The sequence below is a fragment of the Arabidopsis lyrata genome (genome assembly GCF_000004255.2).
Source record: "Arabidopsis lyrata subsp. lyrata unplaced genomic scaffold ARALYscaffold_4, whole genome shotgun sequence".
Classification (NCBI taxonomy): domain Eukaryota; kingdom Viridiplantae; phylum Streptophyta; class Magnoliopsida; order Brassicales; family Brassicaceae; genus Arabidopsis; species Arabidopsis lyrata.
In genome coordinates this window covers 240,061-267,150 of record NW_003302552.1, presented here as the reverse complement: position 1 = coordinate 267,150, position 27,090 = coordinate 240,061, and the positions used below count along the sequence as shown (strand labels likewise).

General features: G+C 37.4%; 4 protein-coding genes, 1 long non-coding RNA gene and 1 other non-coding gene across 7 annotated transcripts; 2 read left to right on the top strand and 4 right to left on the bottom strand.

Moving 5' to 3' along the window:
• Positions 1-4: 4 nt before the first annotated feature.
• Positions 5-76, bottom strand: TRNAP-CGG. Its single transcript has one exon. It is a non-coding gene; the product is annotated as a tRNA-Pro (tRNA).
• Positions 18-1,141, top strand: LOC9314614. Its single transcript, XM_002880330.2, has 2 exons — positions 18-644; positions 794-1,141. Exons 1-2 carry the CDS (start codon positions 156-158, stop codon positions 959-961), a joined length of 657 nt encoding a protein of 218 aa, XP_002880376.2. The 5' UTR covers positions 18-155; the 3' UTR covers positions 962-1,141.
• On the bottom strand, positions 1,003-5,086 carry LOC9314613 (protein DETOXIFICATION 46, chloroplastic). The gene is given in 15 exon segments (XM_002878500.2): positions 1,003-1,274; positions 1,364-1,426; positions 1,527-1,598; positions 1,718-1,795; positions 1,900-2,028; positions 2,122-2,232; positions 2,318-2,386; positions 2,475-2,612; positions 2,731-2,869; positions 3,032-3,087; positions 3,330-3,385; positions 3,473-3,581; positions 3,705-3,799; positions 4,489-4,867; positions 4,869-5,086. Coding segments are annotated over 15 exon segments (1,632 nt in total). The 5' UTR covers positions 4,908-5,086; the 3' UTR covers positions 1,003-1,175.
• Positions 5,087-10,534: 5,448 nt separating this feature from the next.
• LOC9316443 lies at positions 10,535-18,653 on the bottom strand. Of its 2 annotated transcripts, none has more exons than XR_002332913.1 (9): positions 15,153-18,653; positions 14,817-14,923; positions 14,316-14,580; positions 14,193-14,231; positions 13,665-13,737; positions 13,041-13,376; positions 12,902-12,953; positions 12,682-12,784; positions 10,535-12,588 (listed from the first exon to the last, which is right to left on the bottom strand). It is a non-coding gene; the product is annotated as an uncharacterized LOC9316443 (long non-coding RNA). The 2 variants fall into 2 exon arrangements; XR_002332914.1 differs by having other exon boundaries at positions 10,535-12,584.
• Positions 18,654-19,520: 867 nt separating this feature from the next.
• LOC9314611 (fructose-bisphosphate aldolase 1, chloroplastic) lies at positions 19,521-21,862 on the top strand. The gene is made up of 6 exons (XM_002880329.2): positions 19,521-19,940; positions 20,028-20,297; positions 20,609-20,718; positions 20,813-20,903; positions 20,990-21,259; positions 21,357-21,862. The coding sequence occupies exons 1-6, from the start codon at positions 19,758-19,760 to the stop codon at positions 21,633-21,635; spliced, it is 1,203 nt and encodes a 400-aa protein (XP_002880375.1). The 5' UTR covers positions 19,521-19,757; the 3' UTR covers positions 21,636-21,862.
• Positions 21,863-21,935: 73 nt separating this feature from the next.
• On the bottom strand, positions 21,936-23,831 carry LOC9316442 (B-box zinc finger protein 18). Its single transcript, XM_002878497.2, has 6 exons — positions 23,524-23,831; positions 23,051-23,147; positions 22,871-22,986; positions 22,624-22,788; positions 22,469-22,527; positions 21,936-22,344 (listed from the first exon to the last, which is right to left on the bottom strand). Exons 1-5 carry the CDS (start codon positions 23,614-23,616, stop codon positions 22,489-22,491), a joined length of 510 nt encoding a protein of 169 aa, XP_002878543.1. The 5' UTR covers positions 23,617-23,831; the 3' UTR covers positions 21,936-22,344; positions 22,469-22,488.
• Between the last annotated feature and the right edge of the window lie 3,259 nt (positions 23,832-27,090).

The following is a 27,090-nucleotide window of genomic DNA, read 5'->3' as shown; positions in this document are numbered from 1 at the left end:
CCAAGGGGTGTTCCGAGAATCGAACTCGGGACCTCTCGCACCCGAAGCGAGAATCATACCACTAGACCAAACACCCGTTTGTTCATTTCTAGCAAAAATGATTATTAATCAAAAATGGTATTATAAAACCCCATAAATCTCAGAGGAGACCGGAGATGGCTCCAATGGCGACTGTAAAATCATCGGCTTTGACTTACTTGATCCACCATCTTCTCCGACATCCCAAACCAACATCTCCTGTTTGTCTGTTCCTCAGACCCTTTTCCGTGTCTGTGTTAGCTTCCCGTAAATCCAATCACCATGACAAGCGTCGCTTCCCGTGGATCTCCTCTTCTTCTTTACCTCTTCCACGTCCTTATATCTCAATCTCTCCTCTCCTCGTACCTAAATCAGAACAAGATGAAGACAACGTCTCCTTAGCGTCTCTTAACGATGACCAAGAAGATGGGTCGGATCTTACAATGACAGAAATTGGAAGAAGCTCGACTTTGTTGGAGTTGTCTGCCAAGGAGAAGAGAAAGCTTGCTTCTTACGCACATACTTTGGGTGACAAACTGAAATCTCAGCTCGTAGGCAAGTCTGGCGTTACGGATTCAGTAGTCTTGTCCTTCATAGAGACGCTGGAGAAGAACGAGCTCTTAAAGGTATCAACTTTATTGTTACAATCTCTCCAAGATTTTTTTGTTGGGTAGTGGAATCGTGGTTACATTGGAAGAGTTGCTATTTGGTCAATGAAATGGATTCAAGTCCATGCCTGAGACTTGACTTTAGCTTTGATTGATTCAATGAATAGGTGAAAATACACAGGACATGCCCTGGAGAGTTAGAGGACATGATTCTGCATTTGGAGGAAGCCACTGGTTCAGTATCAGTCGGGCAAATTGCGCGGACTGTGATATTCTATCGTCCTAGTCCCACCAAATTGAAAGCCGACGAGAAGAAAAAAACGAATGAAGAGTAGCAATTTGTTTGTATCATCTTTTATATACAGGGGAATCGCAGGAGTCGAAGCAGGGCCTTTTTTTTAATGCCAATACTTTTCCATTTCAATCGAATTCATTTTCCTGTTCGTAAAGAATACAATCTGGAAACAGAGTTTCATTGATCTACAACTGAATGAAGCTGTTCTCTATTCCTTATACTTTTTCTTGTGAGGTATATGGTGACTTACTGAGTTACGCAGCTTTCACTTTCTCAGTGTATCGGCTTGTATCTTCCGAGTACAGTACACCGTCCCGCGATAGAAGGCGGAAAAGAGATAGAGAAAACCGAGCCTGAAATAATTCATGTTAGATGTAAGAAGAGCAAAAGATATGTGAAGTTTTTGGGTTATGTGGCTTAGTAAAGGTGTAGCAATTTTTACCCATTGGAATCCCACGAGAGCGTACCAGCAGCCTCTCAAACCAAATCCTCCATTGCTCAGAAGCTATTAGTCAATTGTACACAATGCGAAAAGGAGAGAGTTACAGCTATCTGTTTTGGAATTCAGGAGAGTGATGGAGATTGAAGATAAGAGGAGTGAGTACCATCAGTAGAAGCCCAGCAACCGCTAAGCATCCAGTCATTGACAAGCTGATATATCTAAGGTCTCTTCCAGCCTTCATTTCACATACAACAGTTTTAGTTCTTTTAGATTAGGTTTGCAGGTGATCGGATCTTTACAAGGAAATTCTAAACTAGACCCAGAAATGTACTGAGACACTAAAGTATGATTTACCAGTAATGTGCCTTCAAGACTGTGAGTAATCGGAGTGATGGATAAAGCAAGAAAATACGGTATTATGACCTTGTGCATCTGTTAGAATATGGAACGATAAACTGTTTAGAAATTCACCACTCTTGAAAATTTGTCGTCGGGAACATATGAGACAAACTGTAAAGAAAAAGAAAAAGAAATACCTCCGATGTGACAACCTTGTCCTGTGTGAAGATGCCAGGGAACAGCCATGGAACTGCTGTGCCAATGGTTCCGACTACTATTCCTAGCGAAGCGCCGATGATAACAAGTGACTTCAGAAGCATTCTAGCCTACAGACAACAGTACAAGCAGAGTTTCTTTAGGCAACAGTAAAATAAAAAAACTGTTGTACAAATGGTTTCAACAGACAACTTTTCACCTACTTTAGGCAAATTACGGTTGATTCCGAATAATAACTCAGGCATAAAGGACTGTGCAGTTTGAGAGAGAGGCTCCCCCCAAACCGTACTCATACCATAAATCTGAAGCATAACCTAGAGACCAAACGAGCCAAAGAAATTATAGAGAAAACTCAAATCAGAAACATGGTTGGTGGTGAGATATAAAAGGACATATCACCTGATGAGCAGCTATGATACTTGTACCCATTGATGTAGCAAAGTACACAAGGAGAGTATAGAACAAAACCTAAGGGGACAAGACACAAATCTCAGATAAGGAAGAGACGATCTTGTGGCAATTGAATGTCTCTATAAGACACAAGTGAAGTATTAACCTTTGACATCATAGTTATAAAGACAGGGGCAGCGAGTCCAAAAATCGTCAAAAGTTCACTTGGAGAGGGAACACAGAATGAGAATGCGCTGTATCCTTTCTTGTTCAATGCGTCCATCATCATATAAGCTGCAACAACCTAAATCATCTCGCATTAGGACAATATCGTTAACGGGCTGATATGATATTGAACCAGACAAGAAGATTTCAGCTCCAAAATCAGAACTTTGATTGGAATCTTATAGATTTCAGCTTACTTGTGACACCATAGTTGCCCAAGCTGCACCTGCTATACCATATCCTAGAAAGGTGCATAAGACCACATCACCAACACCGTTTATTGCACTAGCAACCGCCAATGCCTTTAGAGGTCCCCATGAATCTTTCATACCAAGACTAAGACAAACAAATAAAAAAAGAGGATGTTACACCACAATAACAGTGGAATATAATCGTCGCAGTGCTATTAAGATCCCACAGCCAGAATTGTATGACAATGCTCAAACTTTGGAAGAGCAAAAAATGCAACACGCAGAAGAAAATGGGGTATAAAGGGACCTTGCACTTTGAGCAACCCATCCAATGAGAACGGCTGGCCATGCTAAACCACGAATCTGAGAATGGAAAAAAAAATCGTCAAAACAAAGGAAGAGAGAGGAAAGTGACTTAAACTAAAGTTCCGCCAAGAATAAACAATATTCAAGGCTATTAGCATGGATCGAACTTAGTATAAGTTGTACATCATCAGACAGGTTCACATGGAATAGCCATATTATTTGTCTACACGCATAGAGCCAATACGCTTACCAAAGCCCACAAAACAGCACAATAGAGTTCACCAAGATATAGTTTGAACCTGAACATATGTATTAGCCGCCGGGACAATCTCGGCATTCTTTACCCCTGTAAAAGCTGAAAGAAGACTGAACAGTCAATAGTCTGTTGATTTACTACTAGTCACAAACTTGTTACTGTTTAGATACAAAGATCCTTTGTTACCAGTTAGTGCCCATGAACCGAACAGTCTTGTAAACACCATCATCGTGACTCCACAAGCCAACCCAATGAAAAGCAAGATTGATATCTGATGTTGTACTTCATCTTTATCCTGCACAGTAACTGTTCTATTAGGAGGTTGCTAATAATGTGCACTTGGAAAACCCTTGATATTAATTATCATTACTGACTACAAGGTATTAAAGGACTCATAGTCCAAGAATGATAAACTGACCCGCCGAGCAAGAGAGGTAGCAACAAGATTTGAAGTCGCAACTGAGAGGAACATGAACGTATAACACAAATAATCACAGATTACGGTTGCGGGACCTGTTTCATCCATAGTAAAATTTAAATCACTGTTACTTGAACCAGTAACCCTAGCGTGGAACATAGCAAAGGGAAAAAACAATCGGATGTTCCCACTTCAAGTAACGCATTCAAGGTATAATATGAAATCAAAATCAAATGTTCAGGAGTCGAGAGTAATCAAAGCCATGACTGAAACCTGAAACTTACATTCATCTTTGTTTCCAATTTGACAATCAAACAAAAGAGCTACCTTGCTTTATGGAACCTAAAGATCCTATTTTCCTTTAGTAAATTATACACTAATCAGACAAAAATCAAGAGAATGCTAAAGCACCAATTTTTGGTAAGTTCCACAGACAAAAATGAAGCAACATTAAATACGTCACTAAAGAAAGGTTAGTGCTATTCCAGCACATCAGACCCACTTTAGATTTCAAGGTTACACACTGATGATGAAAAAAGAGAAAAGCTCCTCCTCATGGTTAGACAGAGACAAGCAAAATCTGAACAGAAAAAAGGCTAAAAAGTTTTGTTCTTTTTGTGTGATTAAGCTGGTAAAACAATGTCTATAAATCATTCTTGACTTGAACTTATCAGAAAATAGATCAAAGAGCAAATAGACCAATTTAAGTTGAAAGAAAGAACTAACCATTCATGAAACTAAATCAAGCAAACTCAGATTCTATGGTGTCTTTGTATAGTCATACCTAAAGCAGCGAGTTCGAGTGAGCTTCCTTGACCAATCACCGCCGTATCAATAAGACTCATCAACGGGCCACATAGCCACAATCCCGCGGCAGGTCCGGTAAACATGACGATCTCTTTCATCTGTCCCCAAATATTCTGATTCGCTAAGTCATCTACTTTCACTTCTTCTACTTCCGGCGAAATCGAACCATTTGCTTCCTCCGAAATCAACCCATTTCCGGTTTCCTCATCAGCAACAAGCTCCTGATTCGGACTTGCACAGTTTCTTAAAAACCTGTTCAGCTTTGCTCCGGAAACAGAGGAGCTCCTGAAACTCGGGAGTGGAGGATTCCATGACCGTAAAGTGATTGAAGATGGTAATGGTGGTAGCTTTGGGTTAGAAGGAATCGAAGAAACTGTAAAAGTTAGGGTTTTGCATTGAAGTTGCATACTTTCTTGATCCACAAATTCAACGCACCAACCCCCTGACAAGCTTCCCGGCGTTGATTCACTGACTGACTCGTCTCATGTAAGTATTCGGTCTCATGTTTGGTACACCTAAACCGGTTAGTGATTTGCCACAACACAACTAACAGAAAACCAAAATTTGACGGCCCAAAAGCAAAGAGGACCAAAATAAAATAAGGGGGGGGGGGGGAATTGATAAGGCAATGTATGACTGTAAAAACAAGTCGTCCAAGTGTTGCTTTCATGTTGGAGACAAAGGACAAGAAGATCTTTAATATGCATCGAGTCACGTATGACCCTACTTTGTAAGTTTCTGAAATCTATACGCAATTTGCAAGCAACGGTTTGTATTACTATTTCACTTTCGACACTTCATATGAAAATTGAAATCGACCAAAAAGAACTATTACGAAAAAAGAGAAAATCTGTTACGAATTTTCAATTTCTATTTCTCATTAACACAGTAAATGTTAGCTGTACAAAATATATATGTTATACAAGCTATACACAGTTAAGTTAAACCAGAGCTAAACCATACAAAACCAAGCCTTATATTCCAATAGTCTCCCTCAAGATGAGCTTCCAAAGATATTAAGAAGACGCATCTTGGGCTTAAGATGTTCAAATTGATGAGGGAATAATGGTGTAGTAAAATCTGCCACTTGATCATTAGTCTGCACATGAAACATCTTTAGAAGCACTTTATCCAACCTTTCACGGACTCTATGACAATCCAATTTAATGTGTTTGGTTTTCTCATGGAAAACCGGATTAGTAGCAATGTATATAGCAATTGTACTGTCCGAAAAAAGAATTAGAATTGGAGAAGAAACATGCAAATCATGAAGCAAGGTTTTCAACCAGACCATTTCAAATTAAGAAAGAGCTACTCCGCCTTTACCGATGATCTAATTTACGGTCATGAAGCAAGGTTTTCAACGTACTGGTTCTAGATCAAGATTTTAGGAAATTTTCAACCATACCAATCAAGATTTTAAAATTTTGGTTTCCGAATTTAGGAAAACATTTTTGTTGTAATCTCCCATTCACGATTTTAGATTTTTAGTTCTCCTATAATTTAGGGAATCTAGTTTTTACTCCATCTATGTTATTTTTTCTCAAAAACCAAAAACCACTGTTTTGGGGTTTTTAAAACAAAAATCTAATTAAAAAATCTAAAACTAAAATCTAAAATCCAAATCCAAAAACTGAATTAGAAAACAGCATCCATTCATGGCCTTAGTGTTAATCGCATTGACCAACACACTACAGTCCGATTCTACGATTAAGTTACAGGTCATGAGGATCCTTGCCATTGTCAAGAGTTGCACGCATCGCTAGTGCCTCCGCCATTAAGGGCAATGAAACATTGTTGCAAAGAGCAGAGTGACGATTGGGTAGATCACCTGAGAAGGGAGAGAATGTCCATCCAAGTCCAGCCGCCTTGAGGTCTTTTCTCCAAGTTGCATCTGCTCCGAGGATAGTTAATCCATTATCTGCAGTTCTTGATGGTTTCATGGAGATGTTGCCTTTAGGATGGATCTGAAGAGGTATGTGGGGCTAAGGTTGAGCAGCTTGCCATTCCACTGCTTCCTTAGTTGCCTTGAGAACGGTTTATACATCAGAAAAGCTTCGATGCTCAAAATATCTTATGATTCTTGGTTATCCGAAGGTTCCAACAAAGCCAGAGAAACAGAGAGGAGGTAGAGAGACCCACCGAAGGTAAGCAAACCATCTTGTTGCCACATGAGATACCGGAGGTAACTATACTTGGTTGTACTCTTCATTAAGGGAATATATCCAGACCCTTTTATTGGGTACTCCAAGGAGATTTGGCTTTAGGGTGAGAACGTTCTTCAACCTTATTTTCGTCCCAATATCCATGACGCAACGATTTTGTGTCTCCTTTGGCGCTAGTACAGCAAGTTGGCTCAAAGTTGGACCAAGAATCTAAGCATGCTACCAGGCATTAATGGATTCACCATTACCTAAGGACCATCCCAGGTTATTGGTTAGAAGATCCCTACCACTGAGGATGCTTCTCCATCCGTGGGAGGCAGTCTAGGAGCAACTCACCTTCATGAAATTAAATGCATGCCAATACTTTCTTGGTAAGATCTTGGTCAAGAGACTTGACTGTTTATTGATGATTCTCCAACTAAGTTTAGTTACGAGAGCGACATTGAATTGTTGTAGGTCGAGGAAACCTAATATACCAGCATCCTTGTGTCCAAATAATTCAGCTACGCCAAGATATTTACCAATACCACCTTCTTTCTCAATCCGAAGTAGATCCTTAGCTCTTTGTCTTCTAGAATCTGGAGTCTTTCTAGAGAAACTTATGGAAGATTTATGTCCATTAATCTTTTGACTAGATGTTGACTCATACTTCCGGAGAATATACTTGAGGGCCAGATATGCCTTATCATTTGTCTTGCAAAAGAACATAGTATCATCAGCGAATAAGAGGTGATTGATACTTGGATCTCGCTTGGACACTCTTAAACCATGAAGATAACAATTCTCATGTGCTTTTGTACATAACCCTGAGAGTACCTCAGTACAAAGAATGAAGATATAAGGTGAAAGTGGGTCTCTCTGTCTGTCTCCCTGAGAATGAAGGACTGCTCTTCTACGAGCCCCATTGACTAAGAATGTGTAGGATACCGTGGAGATGCACAACATGGTCCAGCGGACCCACTTATCATGGAAACCAAGTCTCCTCAAGACCGGTTCAATGAAATACCACTCCAATATGTTATACGCCTCAAATATGTCTATTTTAACTGCAATAGAATAATTCTTTTTGGCCCTTGACTTATTAAGGTAATGAAGCACCTCACGAGTAATAAGCACGTTTTCTGAGATTGGCTCTACCTAGGACAAAAGCGGATTGGTTAGAGCCTTCTGGTAAGAATCTTGGAAATAGTCTTGTAATACATATTACATAAGGCAATAGGTCTGTAATCCGAAACAGTTTTTGGGCCTTGGACCTTGGCGTTACTCCAGAACTGAAAAACTCATGGATCTCTTTAATGATAGAGGGACCATATTAGATTGAAAGAAGCTGGCAGAGAAGCTATCAGGCCCAAATAGTAGCTTTATTTGGGTGGATTGCAAAAATAGCCTCCTGAACCTCCTTCTCAGATGGCAAGACAATCATCAATTTCTTGTTCTCCTCAGAGACCAATGGGATGAGATCTTCCTTCACAAAACTCTTAGTCGTGTCTTCATTAGCTCCAACAGTAGTGTACATACTCCGAAAATATGCAGCAATGACCTCAACAATAAGCTTGTCTTCGAAAATTGAGGCTCCAGCTTCATTTTCTATCACATGGATATTGTTGATAGCCTTTCTTTTCCTGGTTACGACCTGAAAATAACCTGTGTTTCTATCTCCCAAGCTGAATCACAGGTTTCTACTTGGATGCATCTAAAAATCTTCCTCTAGTATATACACTTCCTTCAGCTCAAAGTTGATTTTGAGAGGAGATCCTCATTTGACACAGGGCTTACCATGGCATGTTCCAATTCTGATCTCAGCCTTTCAATCTTCTTTTGGCTATTAATGTACTTCACTTTACTTCATCTGACAATGGCTCTCTACAGTTGGTGGATATTCTTTATCGGATTGGTAGTCGGCGATCCTTTATCCAGCACTCCCTTACCAGTTCCTTTACTTCGAGGTTATTCTTCAATCTTCTATCATACCTAAACAATCATCTCTTCTTTTTCCTTTCTTTTGCAAAGGAGGTGATGATTGATGATTGGTCTATGGTTTGATCCTTCAAAATGCATGTACTATGTTCTTCTAGAGGGAAACATCTCAAACCAAGCAGAATTGGCCATGGATCTATCCAATCTGCATCTCACAATATGAGTGTGTTTGACCCTCGCCAAGACCGTGGGTCTCCTAAATGCTTCAGGTCAAATAGTTCACACTCAAAAATAAAAGACCTTAAATCAACAAAATATCATTTTGCCCTAGCAGGACCACTTGCCTTCTCCGAGTTATTAATAATTTCATCAAAAAAGTCTCCATAAAATAAACCAAGCAATATCTCTAGACATAAAGATGTCCTTCAAGAAACCCCAAAGATGTCTTTTTTTTTTGTCTGATCAGACTCACTATATAAGAAAGTGGCATAGGAATTGCCTTTCATCGAGACTTTAGTATAAAAATAGTTGGGACAAGTCGTAAGTACCTCTAATTGAAAATCTTGCTTCTTAAAAAGTGTTAATCCACCGCCTCTGTCTCTAAGGGGAGACTCATGCATTGTGCTCATATTTCATCCAATCTAGAATGTAGGTATCGTCATTCTTCGTTTCCATGAGGAATAATATATATGGGGAGATCTTACGGTTAAGCTCCTTGAAACGTCTGACTGTCATAGGGTTCTTCATCCCTTGACAGTTCCAACACGCTACCTTTACGTCCGACTGGTTGGAATGGTCCGAAAATCTAACGGATCCTTATAGTGTAGAGATTTTTCCTTAGAAGAGGCAGGAAGAGATATCCTGATATCCCATTCTCCATGAGAGTGTGGGATTGACAGCTTTGCCCTTGGGAACTCCCTTTGACAAGAGCTGGTGCTTCATCAAGGTTTTCCATGTTTAACTTTCTTCTTGGGGATGGTTGAGGTTTGAGGAGCCTTCTCTTCTTAGATGGGCATGTTGATGGAATACGAAAGCTTCCAGGAGGTTTTTAATTAGTTTTACCCTTTCCTGGAGGTCTCCCAAGCTTCTTCCTAGAAGTGAATCGCTTATTTGGTTTGGGGATGACTATAGGAGCCATCGCTGGTCCCAATCTAAGGGAGGTTGGGATCCTCTCTTCAGAAATCACATTCTTTGGGGAAGCAGATCTCTGCTCTTCAATTGAGGCACGTAAGGTGGCTCTAACCATTTGTCATGTTGTTTTCTCCACATGTCCATGCTCCTCTGCTTGACAATACATTTCTTTTCTAGATGCACTTTCAGTAGGATCGGCACATTTGACGTATTGGATCATTATAGGTCTCGGCATAATACCCGAACCCGAGAAACCGACCTAAACCCGACCCAAAAAACCTGATCCGAACCCGAACTCGAAATTTTCAAATACCCGAACGGATCCTAAACTTCAAAACCAAAAAACCCGAACCCGGACCCGACCCGAACAGGTACCCTAACATACTTCAAATATAAGTATATATTAATGTTATATTAGTAATATTTATACTTATATATAGAAAAATATTCGGATTTTTTTGGGTATTTTGGCAATTTTGTGTATTTTCAGTAGGATCGGCACATTTGACGTATTGGATCATTACAAGTCTCGGCATAATACCCGAACCCGAGAAACCGACCCAAACCCGACCCAAAAAACTTGATCCGAACCCGAACTCGAAATTTTCAAATATCCGAACGGATCCTAAACATCAAAACCGAAAAACCCGAACCTGGACCCGACCCGAACAGATACCCGAACATATTTCAAATATAAGTATATATTAATGATATATTAATAATTTTTGTACTTATATATAGAAAAATATTCGGATTTTTCGGGTATTTTGGCTATTTTGTGTATTTTGGTTACTTTTGGATATATTCAAATAAAAATACTGGTGTTGTTTTGGGAGTTTTTGAAATTTTCAAGTAATTTGATAGATTTGCATACAAAATTTTGATTTTTGAATATTTGAATAAACCCGAACACCGAACCGAACCAGACCCGAAATCTCAAAATATCCGAATGGATCCTAAACTTCTAGATCTGAAAAACCCGAACCCAACCCGAGTTCTAAAACCTTGCGCTGACCAGCCTCGATGATCATAACTTTTAGAGCGCCTGGGCTGCATCTTTTTTTGTGATCATTTCCACCATGTGGGGGTAATCCCTAGATTGGGTAATAATGTTCTCCCACCTCCTTCTAGGTGGGTATTCCTCCCGAGGATCCCTTCTTGGTGGAATAGGAGGGGATAATGCAGTTTTTTTGTCCTGCATGCGAGAGCTGGCTTAGGCAGTCTTTGCCCTCATGATTTAACATGTTGTAACTTTGGCAGTGCTTCTCCAGTTTATCATATACCAAATCCACTAATGCTTCGTTTGCATCTTCAAAATCCATGCAAGTTTGCTTCACCATAGGTTTAAATCCATTCACCATAACTCTGATTCTCGCATAGGTTGTCATGATCTCTATACCCTTACAAAGTATCTCACTCCCTTCACCACGCTATAGAGGATTTCTTCCGATCAAAGATGAACATGGATGCCTTGCGCATCGATCTAGAATGATAGGAAGGAGCTTGACGTTGTTGGTTCCCACCTTTGGTTGATGACCATCTATCTTGCAAAGTGGAAAGGTTGGTTTTCTAGAACTTTGAGGAGGTCTTACTCGTTCGCTAATTGTAATAGGAGGCGTCATTGCCCCAGATCTGCTCCAATGGATCGAGACAAAGACTTCCATAAATCAGCCAAGCAAGGGATCATTAACCAAGTACGCTGAGTTGCAGGGTTGGTAAGTCGACCAATGATGGTAAGCGAATGCTTCCTTCTAAGCTCGGTGCTACCAAAGGCTGGGACTTTGACTCTTAGGATCTTTGGGGGAAGATTTGCAACCGCAACTCCTTTTTTTCCGCGTACGAGAACTTGCAAGACATGGAGAAGAATTGAGTTTGAGGAGATAAGTCGGTACTCGACAAATCTATTGAAAAGATGACCAACGATCGTCACCACTGGGGTGAAATGGTTCTTCACTAGTTTACGGGATCTAGTGAGAAGGTTCGGAGATTCTGGGAGCCAAATCTAAGATTTTGCAAAGCTGAGTGGTCTACACAGTAAGCTGCATCCGCTTGGGAGAGGATGCTTTAGAGGGAAGACAGCTTGGATCCTTAACAGACGGCATCCCGCCGACAGGAAGAGCTAACCTTCACCCACACAAGGCGAAGAGGCCGTCGGGGTCGCCGGATTGAAGAAGGAGAAACGGGATCTAAATCTGAACTTGGGAACTTGCCTCGGGACGCGTGTCAGAAAGCGTTTAATAATAGTGGATTTATAACAAACGATTTAATAAAAATAAACTTAACTCAATATTCCCTAATTTAATAGCTAACCAAACTTAACTAAGCAAAATATTACGAAAATCAATTTAGAAACCTAAAACTCAATAAGTCGTATTTTGCTTAGACCAATAAATAGAACTGAGGTTATAGTTAAAGCTGCTAGTAGAAAACCGAAATAACTAGTTATAGTAGGAACCGTTTGTACGATTTTTAGCCGAACTGAATCGAAGCAAATAGGAAATGAAATATTGAGTCATGTTCACATTAGTATTTGCATTTGAACTTTTAGGTTTGAATTTTACGTTTGCGTTTGTCTTAGGCATTTGTATTTCTCGTTTTTGTTAGTTTATGTTTACGATTGCAGTTAGTGTTTATGTTCACTTTTGTCTATATGCGTTTATGTTTATGTTTGCGCTTAGTGTATGTGTTCGCCTTCTTGTGTATGTGTTTTTGTTTGTTTTAGTGTTAGCATTAAAGATGTGTTTTTCTATCATCCTAAAGCAAACAATCAACCTAAAAAAACCAAGTCAAATGTTAGAAAGACCAAACCTTCGCTTTTCTGAAGATGAAAATCTCTGAAAATTTGGTTTGGCTCCACCTCCTACCTTTGATAAAAGAATCATATGGTTATGCTTTACTTCAACAGATCAAAGGGCTTGAAATTTAACGAAGGCAATAATATTGATTATAGGCAATACCTTTGATTTGAAAGAGGTCGATAAGCTTTTATACAAGAAATGGATGACAAAGTCAGTAATCCCTTAGCCTCACATGGACTTGGGGAGAGGATAACATTGATTCCTGCAAATTTGATACAAACTCTTATTGAGCAAAACCAAGAACAAACCGTACGATGTTGAGAAATCTTGAGATTTCAATATGAGTCGCAACTTTTGAATGAGGAGAAACAAATTTTACCTCATCAAAATTGGCTGAATTTTCTAGATTAAGAATCAGACACTACCTACCACTACAATTAAAATGCAAGCAACAATATTACGATATAGAAAGCAGAGAAAAAGAACATGTACCTAAGATAAATCATTCATGGACATACCACTGCCACCAAAAATGCCCTGACTTGAGAACATAGCAGAATTTTCATCACGAGTTCTTGCATAGTTATGCTTTACTTCAACATATTAAAGGCTCCAAATTCTAACAAAGGTTAGAAAAAAAATCTCAAGAAAAATTGTTTATAGGCAATACCTTTGATTAATTTCAAAAAAGTCGATAAGCTAGTCTTTTAGCGTCATGTGGACTTAGGGAGATGATTACACTGATTCCTGCAAATTTGATACAAACCCTTTATGACTAAAGTCAAGAAAAAACATACCTACTAGTTTAGCCAATTCTGTTGTGTACTACAAGTCACCAAAATGCCATAATTTTCCTACAAAGGAACAATTAACACTATAATATTAGAAACAAGATTTAACTCATCAAAATTGGCTAAATTTCCTGGTTAATTAAGAATCAGACACAATTAAAACGCAAGCAACAATACTATGATCAATTAAAACATAAGCAATACCGTATGATATTGAAAGCGGAGAAAACAAAACATAAACTCACAGACCATCGTGTTCAAAAAAAAAAAAAAATACTCACAACCACTGCCACAGAAGGTGTCATGATTTGAGAAACATATAAGATTTATGATCACGAGTCCAATACTTACATGCTTGCAAAGAAGTTGAATTTCCTATACATCCAGCATCTTCCCCAAATTCATGATAGCTTCCTCATGTTTTCTGCATATAAATTCACAGATTCACATAAACAAATTTTCAAATTTTCGATTCTGCAAATGGTACAAAAGACATTGGTGAAGCGGTAACTGTCCCTGAGTGTGCTTTATCTTAAGTCCTACAATTTAATATAAACACTAATGAGTATAAGCCACAACGACATTAATATCAAGCCAGAAAGAAGCCTACATAATCTTGAGATATATAATTTCTAACTACCACCCTAGTATATGAACTTCATGAACCAGCTACGAATCACATGTCTTCACGACTTTCTCTAAAGAAATCTTAGAAAAATTACAAAGAATAATCATTTGGTCTCTGACTCAAACCTTTGCATACTCATGCTACTATTACTAAAAACAGAGCCATGCTACTATTACTACAAAAATTAAATAGAGCCAACAACAAATTTTATTAAAAATCAAGAAACCATAGAAACTAGAAAGAGGGTGTACCTGAGAAACGAGAGCTTTCTTATAATGAGACAGAAATTGCTGAAATGGGGAGAGAGAAACAACATCTTAATAAATAAAAATGTTTCTCTTATAAACAAGTAGATATATGATTCAAATACATACCTACTCGTTCAGGTTATCCTGTAGTGCACTAGAAGTCACCAAAATGCCTTAACCCTGTAGTGCATTTTCTTAAGCCATAACTAGTAAGAAAGTTGAGCATTTACATTTTAGACCAGTCTGGCTAGTAAGAATCGCTGCATTTACTTTGGCAGTTGTCTTAAACCACCGTGAGTTGGCAAGAAGCTCTCACCGCCATCGGGCTGTTAGGGAGATCTTTAGAACAGAGATTAGCCATAGTGTTTGCCAATTCTTCCAGAAACGCCTGCTGCATAAGATGTGGAAAGTTTTATGACCGGTGATGTGGAAAGTATACTCTAATAAGATCAAAGATCACTGGCAATTATGGACTCTCAGCAAGCAAGATATAGATGCTTTACACATAGTAGTAAACTATTGAGCGTATGATGACAGAACATATATGGATGAAAGTTCAATAAGATGAGTCTAAGACATGAGATACTAACAGGACACACAATGTGATTTAACTGTGAAAAGACGTACATTATGTTTATGCTCCTTCTGAGCAAACTCTAAGGCCTCCGTATCTGTCATCCCCATGCGGATTCTTTCTATCAACCTTTGCTGATTAAAAAATTCGTCTTCAGTATCTGGAAATAGCACAAGCTCTCATATGGTTAGAAACTGTGACCTGTTAGGAATAGAAAAGCAACATCACATATGTCCAAGCCAATGATCAGTTTCCAAGAAAATGTGAGAGGCTCCACTAATTCTTTTCTTAAGGATCTGTTGTAAAACATAGTTCAAACCAGGATCATATTCAGATAAATAGCAAATGATGCATAAGATATAAAAAAAAAAAAAAAAAAAGCATTGTACCTTAGGGTTTAAAGCCTTCAACTTCTCAATGACATCGTCAAGGAAAATGCTTGGAAAGATCATAAATAGGTTTAAAAGAGGGAAGGGATATTCACCTGATCCAAGCAAAAAAAGATCTAATCCGCAAACAAGATTTTCTGCAGTATCCCTATTAAGAATGAGTCCCTAAAAGATGTGGTTAGAAGACAATGAGACAAGTAAAAATTGATTTCGTTTTTAAAGACTAAGAGATGTACATAACAAACAAACTTACCACAAGTTCAACGCCAAAATCAAACATTAAGCTAGTTTGATGTAACATATGGTAATAAGAAACAACTGATACAAGTACAAACTAGTTGGAGATGAAATACATACCTCATTCTTACCTAACAGGGCGTTCCCTGCCGAGCACTAAGACGTCAGATTCTTGTAGTATGCAGAGATCTGAGTATTTTTATATAGGATAAAAATACTTTCTTTCTCTCATCTCTCTCTTTCTATTTAGCGCCTTGCTCGAGCATCGACCCATCAAGCGTTGCACAATGATGTGCCTTCGCTAACAAGAAGAGCTTCAAGAGCTAGGCACAAAGGATTAACTACATGTTTTATGCAAGTCTTATAAAAAGACAATGTATCCCCATTAACATGCAGATCATTGAGTTTCAAAGCAGATCATTGAGTTTTCAAGCAGGTAATTGAATTTATCCTTTTCAGGACATCATCATTAGAAAAGCCTTAATGAAGGCAAATCTATGCAGAAACTTGAAGTTTTTATCACGCTGCCCAGCCAGCAATATATAGAATTGTATGGCAAGTCTTATAGTGTTAATCACAGCTTGCTTGCTTCTTGCTTTTTCGTCCATCAATTTGCAGATTATTGAATGTTTCTCCATCTTATAAGCAGATCATTTACCTCTTTAGCGCCTTTCTTGAGCCTCGACCCATCAAGCGTTGCACAATGAAGTGCCTTCGCTAACAGGAAGAGCTAGACAGAGAGGATTAACTACATGTTTTTATGCATTTTCCGATCAGTCATCATTAGACATGCAGAATATTGAATGCCTGCAGATCATTGAATGTTTGCAGATCATTGAGTTTTTATCACGCTGCCCAACCAACAATATATAGAACTGTTTGACAGTCTTATAGTGTTAATCACAGCATGCTTGCTTCTTGCTTTTTCGTCCATCAATTTGCAGATTATTGAATGTTTCTCCATCTTATAAGCAGATCATTGAGTTTTAATAAGCAGATCATTTACCTCTTTAGCGCCTTGCTCGAGCCTCGACCCATCAAGCGTTGCACAATGATGTGCCTTCGCTAACAGGAAGAGCTTCAAGAGCTAGGCAGAGAGGATTAACTCCATGTTTTTATGCATTTTCCGATCAGTCATCATTAGACATGCAGAATATTGAATGTCTGCAGATCATTGAATGTTTGCAGATCATTGAGTTTTTATCACGCTGCCCAGCCAGCAATATATAGAACTGTTTGACAAGTCTTACAGTGTTGATCACAGCTTGCCAATCCATACAAGAGAATTCCTCATTCGGACATCAATAGACAAGTCTTATAAAAGACAATTTATCCCCATCAATTTGCAGATCATTGAGTCTTAAAGCAGATCATTGAGTTTCTCCCCGCTAATTTGCAGATCATTGAGTTCTATTAAAGAACATTTATTCTCCATTAATAAGCAGATCATCGAGTTCTATTAAAGAACATTTATTCTCCAACAATTTGCAGATCATTGAATTAGAAAAGCCTTAATGAAGGCAGTTCTATGCAGAAACTTGAATTTTATATTTATGCTGCCCAGCCAGCAATATATAGACGATTAGACAAGACTTACGGATTTCAATCATATCTTGCTTGTCTTAATTAGACAAGACTTGCATATTTCAATCAAAATCTGTTTGGCTTACATACAAGACTTACGGATTTCAATCAAAATGATGCTTGCCTTAAATTAGACAAGTCTTACAGATTTCAATCAAAATCTGCTTGGCTTACATAATAACACAAGACTTACAGATTTCAATCAAAAAGATGCTTGTCTAATATAATTACACAAGACTTACAGATTTCAATCAAAATGATGCTTGCATTAAATATTTCGTGCTGCCCAGCCAGCAATATATAGAACTGTTTCACAAGTCTCACAGCTTGCTTACTTTTTCGTGCTGCCCAGCCAGCATTATTGAATATCATATCTCAGTGAGATGTATAATGATGTGCCTTTAGTGCCTCATCTCTATCTTTCTCTTTCGTGTTCGACCTATCAAGCGTTGCACAATGATGTACCTTCGCTAACAGGAAGAGCTTCAAGAAGTAGGCACAGAGGATTAACTACATTATCCAATCTTTGAGTCTTATGAAAGACAAGTTATCCCCATCAATAAGCAGATCATTGAGATTTTATGCAGATCACTGAATCTTTGATCTTTGAACAATAACTTGACAAGACTTACAGTGTTTAATCACAGCTTGCCAGTCTTACGATTCAATTATCCAATCTTTGAGCATAATTAGACAAGACTTACAGTGTTTAATCACAGCTTGCCATCCTTACGATTCAATTATCCTATATTTGAACATAATTTGACAAGACTTACGGTGTTTAATCACAGCTTGTCTGTCTTACGATTCAATTATCCGATATTTGAACATAACTTGGCAAGACTTACAGTGTTTAATCACAGCTTGCCAGTCTTACGATTCAACTATCCAACATTTGAATATAATTTGACAAGACTTACAGTGTTTAATCACAGCTTGGCTGTCTTACTTAGGCAACATGGGGACAATTTTCCCAAGTTAGAAACCGGACAGACACAATCATATAATGTGTGGTCCCTTTCTTTTGGGTTTGAAGAAAACATAAAACTTTTTTGAAATTCGTTCGTTTAAAATGAAATCAGAGAATCGATAATAGGGTTTCTAATCCAGATAAACGAAAAACATGACCCATGTTAGAAACCCAAACAAGAACTAGAATCTTTCAGAAACGTGAAATAAGAAACCCTAAGACAAAAGAGGTTTTTTTTTTAGATTAGCGATAAAAAGAAATCAATTGAAATTCTGAATCTGAATTACAAATTTTAGGAAAATCACGAAAGTAAAACCCCTCAAAAATCAGATCTAAACGAGGGTTTTTTTTTTTAATTTCCATAAACAAGAAGCGTAAAATCGTAAAAGAAAAGAGAGAGCTTTTGGAATTTCTTGACAAAATTTCAAAATCAAAGTCGTGAATCTAGAAAAGGGAGGTTCGAAATCTAAGAAAACACAAACAAAACCTCCCCAAATCGAAGAAATCAAAAGAGGGTTTTGGATATAAAAACGCAGATATTCATAATTGGATAATCGACAAAACCCTAAAGAATTTGAAAGAAGAAAAAGAAAAAAACAAAGAATACCTGGCGATGATGATGATGATCTTCGGAGAAACGCTCCAAAAAAAGAAAATTGAAATTATGAGAATCAGTCACAAACAAAAGTAAGACGACTACGAGTGATATATCTCTCGACTACTAAGTGACCGTTGTGAAAGACGGTGGTCTCTGTGTTGGGCTTAAATGAACATTAGCCCATTTCCTCATTTTAGGTTTCTCTTCTTTTTATTATATTGCAAAATTGATTGGGTTTATGTATTAAACTATTGTAATAATAAATTCAAATTTTAAAAATATTATGTAAAATTTACCAATTTTTACGTAAATATTTTACAAAAAATTATTAAACATTTACAAGTAAAAATGTAAAAAAAAAAATTATGAATTAAAACACTATATTTTGTTTTTTTTGGTCAAGAAAGAAAAGACTATCTTTTGAAGCATGCTTTATGAAAGTAAAAAAAAAATAATTGGAAAAATACATAAAGTAAAATTATAATAAAGAGATGAAATATTTCAAAAAAAAATTAAATGATATAAAATAAAAATAATATTTTAAAGAAAATTCTTTAAGTTTTAATTTAATACTTTTTGAAAGTCGCTGGTCCAGTCCAAACCCAATGGTTAAAGAGTCCACTAGTAAGCTGCTCCCAATCTTCGCCACGTGGCGCGAAAAGTAACGCAGGAGTTGACATGGCAAGCCATGGACCGTTGATGTAGACTTCACAATATCTGATGATAATCTCCAGACATAACCTCAGACTTAAAAACCTGTGAGAACTCATCACCACCTCTCAAACTAATCTCTCATTGTAATTTTTGTTATTTATATTTCTTTGGACGAATTTTGTTGGAATTTTTCGATTTCAAGTGAACGAACATGTGGAAAAAATATTCGATTATTTTATAGAATATAAATAAATTAATTTGAAAATTTCGGATTTAGTATGAGCTAATTATGCTCGGATTATCTATAACTAAAATATAAAAAAAGGTTTAATTTGATAACTCTGATAGGTTTTTTTATTCATATGGTTGAAGTCTTTTCATTCAGAAATATTATCATCCACGTGGCAAATCCTCGTCAGCCGGCTCACGAGAACCTCAATTATCCAATCTTTGTATGTCACTTGAGTCTCTATATATTAAACCACTGAAACGCACGATTGTTTATAGTAGTGCGTTACAAGCGTTTTAAGCTCTCACTCGAAGATACTAGCAAGTAGCAACAATGGCGTCAAGCACTGCCACTATGCTCAAAGCCTCACCGGTGAAATCTGATTGGGTTAAGGGACAGAGTCTCCTCCTCCGTCGTCAACCTTCCTCTGTCTCAGCTATTCGCAGCCACGTGGCACCTTCCTCTCTCACCGTCCGTGCCGCTTCTGCTTACGCCGATGAACTCGTCAAAACAGCTGTAATATTAATTATATAATCAAAATATATTTATCCATTTCATTTTCATTTTCATTTCAATGGTTAATGATTCAGATATGTTTTGCAGAAAACAATCGCGTCTCCGGGACACGGAATTATGGCGATGGATGAGTCAAACGCGACTTGTGGAAAGCGTTTGGCGTCAATTGGGCTAGAGAACACGGAGGCTAACCGTCAAGCTTACCGGACGTTGCTTGTGTCGGCTCCAGGACTAGGACAGTACATCTCCGGAGCTATCCTGTTCGAGGAGACTTTGTACCAATCCACCACCGACGGCAAGAAAATGGTTGATGTTCTCGTTGAGCAGAACATCGTCCCTGGCATCAAAGTCGACAAGGTATGTATTGTATGTATGTAGTAAACCTAGCTAGGTTTATGCATTTCGGTTTAGGTCCGGTATATCCTTACCGAGTTGGAATTTCAGTTTGGTTCATTCGTTTGATCGGTTTACAAACAAAATCTGGTTTAGTTTTGATTGATATGGTTCGATTGAAAATGTCTCAACTTTAGATTTGGTTCCGTTTGTCGGGTTTCAAGATTTGGGAGATGAATTCCAAGTAGAACCGAAATTTTATGCCCGGTCAAGATTTGGTTCGGGTTTGGTTCAGTTTAAATGGAATCTATATATGAGTGTCTTTATGAAAACAGGGTTTGGTGCCACTTGTTGGGTCTAACGACGAGTCATGGTGCCAAGGACTTGACGGTTTAGCCTCTCATACCGCTGCTTACTACCAACAAGGTGCTCGTTTCGCCAAATGGTACGTTAATACATACTCTGATGATTGCATAGTCAATACCATATGTATGTCAAATGGTGTTTTGATTGAGCTCCATGTCTGTATGTATTATTAGGCGTACTGTTGTGAGCATTCCAAATGGACCCTCTGCTTTGGCTGTTAAAGAAGCAGCTTGGGGACTTGCTCGCTACGCCGCTATTTCTCAGGTACTATCTATTTGAAACCGCACTGCTATTATGTTCTACATTGTTGTTTTGTATATACTTATCCCGTTTGAGTTTGTGTTCTACAGGACAGTGGTCTGGTGCCGATTGTGGAGCCAGAGATTCTGTTGGACGGAGAACACGGCATTGACAGGACATACGAGGTTGCAGAGAAGGTTTGGGCTGAGGTCTTCTTCTACCTCGCTCAGAACAACGTCATGTTCGAAGGTATTCTCCTGAAGCCGAGCATGGTTACTCCAGGCGCTGAGGCTACAGACAGAGCTACTCCCGAGCAGGTTGCTTCCTACACTCTCAAGCTCCTTCGCAACAGAATCCCTCCCGCTGTCCCTGGAATTATGGCAAGTTTTCTCTTTTACTGTCAAAGTTTTACAGCTGAAGAAACTATGCTTGAGATATGAAGAAGCAGTAAATTGATTGTTTATCTATTGTATACAGTTCTTGTCTGGTGGACAGTCCGAGTTGGAGGCGACATTGAACTTAAACGCAATGAACCAGGCACCGAACCCATGGCACGTGTCCTTCTCATACGCACGTGCCTTGCAGAACACTTGCTTGAAGACATGGGGAGGCAGGGAAGAGAACGTGAAGGCGGCTCAGGACATTCTCTTGGCCAGAGCCAAAGCCAATTCGCTGGCTCAGCTCGGGAAATACACAGGAGAAGGCGAGTCCGAGGAAGCCAAGGAGGGTATGTTTGTAAAAGGCTACACCTACTAAGCTATTTGTAATAATGGTTCCATAGATCAAAACTCAAAAACTTGAGCTTGATTCTGGTGATTTGAGTTATTATTATATACTCTTCTTCATTATAAGGGGTATAGAAGTCAGTTATGTGTCGTCATGTGAGACTAGTTTTGTTTCTTCATGGTTTAATATGATCGTTTTCTGCTATCTTTGTATACTCGTTACTACTAAGAATTCAAAAGCTCTGGCTTTACTAGTTATGAAACAAGTATAATGATAATAACATTATGCTCTCTGAGCTCAAAAATCACAACATCTCATACAAGAAAATGACATTACAAAAGACCAAGCATTATGTTCAAGATATGAAAATCCTAAGTTTATATCCAAGAAAAAATGAAGCGAGAAACATCAAAACAGCATATTGAGACTTGAGTAATGAGAGATTGCAGTTCAAGGTCATACATATGACTCTCAAACTAGTCATCTTTATAACACAAAAATCCAAAAACAGAGTGAGCTCAGAGTTAAGAAAACTAGGCAAAGAGAGAGAAGAAGAAGATCATAGCCATGGCTCATGGTGATCACTTAAACCGAGCCAAGAAGGCATCCTTCTTTAATTATCAAGATTTTACTACTTTCTATTAAAGCTTTTTCTGAATGTGAGAGGAGAGAAAATCATATATTTGAGATATATAACTCTGAAGAATCGTTATCCACTATCTCTTCCAAGCTTTGTTATCTAATTGATCATTTCACAAAAGAAAGAAAAAGAGAAGAAATTCAGTAAACAACTTATTTGTTTCCTCTAAAGCTAATTTCTTCAAAACAACCTATAAAGATAGTGCTCTTGTATAGGTTCTTACTTGATCTTGTGTATCTGTGATCACTTTTCAGTCTCGTTATTTACATCAATACCCTCCTCCTTGAAACAAACAAACAAACAAACCAGTTTTAGAGACCACTTAGAGACATTGAGGCAAGATTGATTATGTTCATCTAGATAATAAGATACACGTACTTGGTGATTTGATCCAGGCTCGTGTACTCTTTGAGGATTGGAGTTAAGATCGATCATATTATGATCATGATCACCATTTCCATTTGATTCTTGACCGCGAGCAGAGGAAACCTTTTGACACCGTAATCCCAGTTGGTCGGCGTGATTAGGCTTATCGCCTGGGAACTACAAGAAACAACATTGTAAAGAAGAGTCAATATCACATATCAAAAATGCTTCAAGATCCTGGATTTTTCAAAAGTCGAACCTCAATTCTCTGTCTCAGCAACAGAAACCGCCTGTGTGTTCTCTTGCCACCAACATGTACTACCATGTCACATTGTAGACAAAGGGAACTACCATCTATCTCACAGTAAAAGAATGCTGCGAAGAAAAAACATGTCAAAACTCGAAATGTCGGCATCCGACAGAGGAATCATGTTCATACCGGGTGCATTTTCGCATATGTCACAGCTTGGCGCATTACTCGGATCAGCTAAGCCTACACGAAGATGCCGACTAGCCAGCTTGTTGCACTTGTGAACCTAAACACACAAACAAAAAATGTTTCTTTTTCTTATATCTGATCACTTCCTCAATAAAAGCCATTGCAGATTAAAAAAAAAAAAGAAAGTCTCATAGCTCTTCCAGCTTCAATAGAGTGAGTGTATCGCCAGAGATAATGATGCTATATGCAAAGTTCAAATTCTGACAAGCTAAAATCACTCAAATGTTTCTTTAACAATCAAAACACAACTAGAGAACACCTTTTGGCCATGTTCGAGTTACAATAACCTCAACATCTGTGAATTTAGCACTGCAACTAGAAATTGACTCAAAATTTTCAACTTTTTTTTTGCATTGGTTGAGATAAAAGTGTTAATCTAAGAAAATGAGATTTTTTCTGATAAAGTTGGTTACTTTTTCGTCACAGGAGCAACAGAGGGCAGCTTCGTCGGCGGCGCAAAAGACGATAGCGGCGGCGCTCTCACAAGCATCACACAAAATTCGCATGTTTTTACTCAAACGATTAATCCCACTTTCAAAGTTAGCATCTTTCGCCAAACCCAAATTCTGATTGTTGAAGCGGAAGAGGGATTAGGATTATACTTGGAAGATATCGAAGTAAGAAGAGGAAGGAGATTTTTTTGAATCAAAACTATCTATCTCTCTTGAGAGAAGAAGAAGAAAGCTGAAAGAGAGAGAGAGTAGCAGCAGCAGAGAAATATGATGGACTGGTTGTCGCTGCGAGTAGCTTATATTTGTCTACTCGCTCTATCTCCCGTTTATTTTATTTCCCTTTCGATGGCCAAAAAACAAAACATAGTTAGGATTTTTTTTTCTTGTCCTGAAAACATAAATGGATTTTCTCTTACCGTAACAAACGAAAGTCTAATAATTATTTTTATTATATTTTCACATTTTTAGGATTATGTTCTATATGAAATTATGGGTTTGAATGGTAGGTGGCTATATACATACCATTTTGATTGTTTTTAATCATTAAAAAATATAATTGCGGTATCAAAATTTATCTTTTATTGTTATAGTAATTTATTTTTAACTATTATTCTGCTATCGTTTTGTGTACTTTTGTTATGCTACAAGTCTTAACCATTCTGAGGTATCAACTAAAGCATATAATATTGAAACTTCAACTATACATTTTTATTGGTAAAAGAAATTGTAATCATTTTTACATAAACTTACCATGCATGTAAGGTTACCAAATGTTACTCATTCATTCAGAAGAAAATCAAAGAGAAAGCATATGATATTTTAATTAAATGCATATTGTTACATAAGTGAAAAGTCAAATCTATAGACAAAAAGAAAATGATAGATTAGAATCGAGTTTAGGGTCAGAGTCTAGGGACCCAATGGTAAAGTAGAAACTACATTAGACAAATGACTTTGTAAGTGTTTGTTTCCTTCGTTTTGTCAAAGTTTGTAGAATGTTCGAGTTCGTGTAATCTCGTCCATGGAAATGTTTGTATTTTTGGTAAAATGTAATCAATTCCACGTTATTTATCATTGGTGTAACAGAAATGGTGTCTTGTACGATAGGCTAGTTTTAGTAATAATAATAGTGACAAACAATACAAATTCACAAGGAGAAATAAGGGCCACACGAGAATTGGAACCAGAAATGGTAGGGTCAATACTATCAACAGCCATTGAAACTGGTGGTCAAGAAGTAATTATCGTTTCCTAGTAGGTTTGCTTTCGTTTTTTTTTTCTTTCCTACTATGTCCCAAATATTCGATTTTGGACAAAAAATCTCAATTCCAATATACTGATGAAAACGTTTCTGCGTCGGTCCAATCAACGATCTTTAGATATTTATAGAGTTCAATAGATTTTTTAGACCTTGATTGACCATTTGCATTTATTAGTTTTGGCTCTCTTCTTATCAGATTTTCCTAATTTTGCAATATGTTTTTCATCAATAATACCACTAAATGCTAGCAATTCGGTCAGCCAAAAAATATATTTTTTAGAGTTAGTTTTTCTAAAACATTGGTAGATACTAATTCTTAAAAATTGAAACTATATAACAAAAGTTTGTATAATTCAAGTAATGTACAAAATTTCAAGAATATGTTGAAATGTTAGATATGAGATTTTCCCACGTGAATAAGGCAAGTCCATGAGCATTGAGGAAGCATTATATTACAAGTAAAGTCTTTTGTTCCTCACAATTTTCGATCTGTGTTTTGCACATTTGGCCATTTGGCATAATAATGGGCTTTATGTGTGAGCCCACTGAAGATTTAAGCTAATATTTTCTGTTCTTCTGGCATTTTTGTTTCGGGCTTTCGTGATATCCAAAACCTATGCGTATGATCCGACTGAAAGATAACTTATGATGGGAGCAAAGCAAAAATATATATCTCGAATACTATTTTTTTACCGTGTACGTACTAGGCATTATATGAGACATGGTCAAAGAAGTAGAGTTTTCACCAGACATCCACATACAACTTAGTTTAGTTCGTTACCCAATAGATGAATCACTTACACACTACACTCACTAACAGTCCCTCGTAATCGACGTTTTACTAAACGATGAAATTTTATCGTCAAAGGAACCTAAAATTTGAACACACATATATTATATATATATACCTCATAATTTATCAAAATGATAATGTAACATAATCTGTTCTAACTTACTCTTTTTTTTTTTTTTCGTCAGTTCTAACTTAGGGTCCGAATGGTAACATCGTATTTGATCGTGCGGGAAAAGCGATTTTATAGTGCGGTACGGTTCAACTGCGGTACGTGCGGGAGAAACGTATTTGCGGAATAAGTGCGATTTTGTAAAATAAGCGGTACGATATAATATTTGATTGGTGAAAAAATAATTTGCGGAATTCATATATGATTTTTAGAAAATATAGTTAAGATATTTTTACTTTACTTTATAGTATATATATATGGTGTGTGTTTTTAATAAAATCATGAAAGTGTATATCAATTTTAATAATTTCATATATTCATTGATCAATTTTTAGTTAAAATTTAAATAAATCTAGTTTACATATAAGACAATTATTTAAAACATTTAACATATAAATAACTTTAAAGTCAATTTTTAACTCTAAATCGGTTTAATTAACTATAATATTGTAAATTATATTATGAATCCTGTGTATTTTTCTGTTTGTAGAAAATAACTATTCAAAAGAAAACTAAAACTACAAAAATAAAAACGATATAAAAGAAAAGAATATAAAACAACACAAATCTGAGAAGAGAGATAGTGAGAGATAGTGTGAGTGAGGAAGAGTATATATTTTCGTTTTGCAGGAATATATATTAACAAAAAAAAAAAAATCAAAAAAAATATGTGTATTACATGGTGCGTTTTTTTGTTGGACCTCTACGTAAAACATGCTTCTAATTATGAAAGCGGTCCGTTGCTTTATTTGCTGGTCAATAACGCAATTTGGTCTTTTTTTGTTTATTTTAAAAAAACGCAAATTTATTAGAGCAGGATTATAGAGGGGTTCTTAGACAAATCTTAACTCTATTGTTGAATTAAAATAAATGAGAAAGCTTGTTTTAATCTAACAAACGTTCCTTAGCTAAGGAACAAAAACAACAGTTAAGAGCTGGACACGTGTCAGCGTATCAGCGATCGAAGCGTAAAATATATAAACCCAAAAAAAACGAAACCGTGTTTTCTTCTTTTTTTCGCCGTCTCTCTCTTCTTTCTCTCTCTCTCTCTCTCGCGATTTCAACGATGAAATTGAAACGAAGGAGATTTCGTTAAATCAACCCAAAATCGGAGAAATCTGGTCTGTTTTTACCTCTGGCCGTCGTTGCCGCGTGACCTCATCATCCCCAGCGATGGTGGTTGTCGAGGGCTCTCTCTTTTCACAAAATCGGCGAATCGGAGGTGACGAAATCGGGCCTAAATTCAGGCGACTGTCGAGTTTCGATTCGAAACCGATGAGAATCTGTTTGTCAAGGTAGGAATCT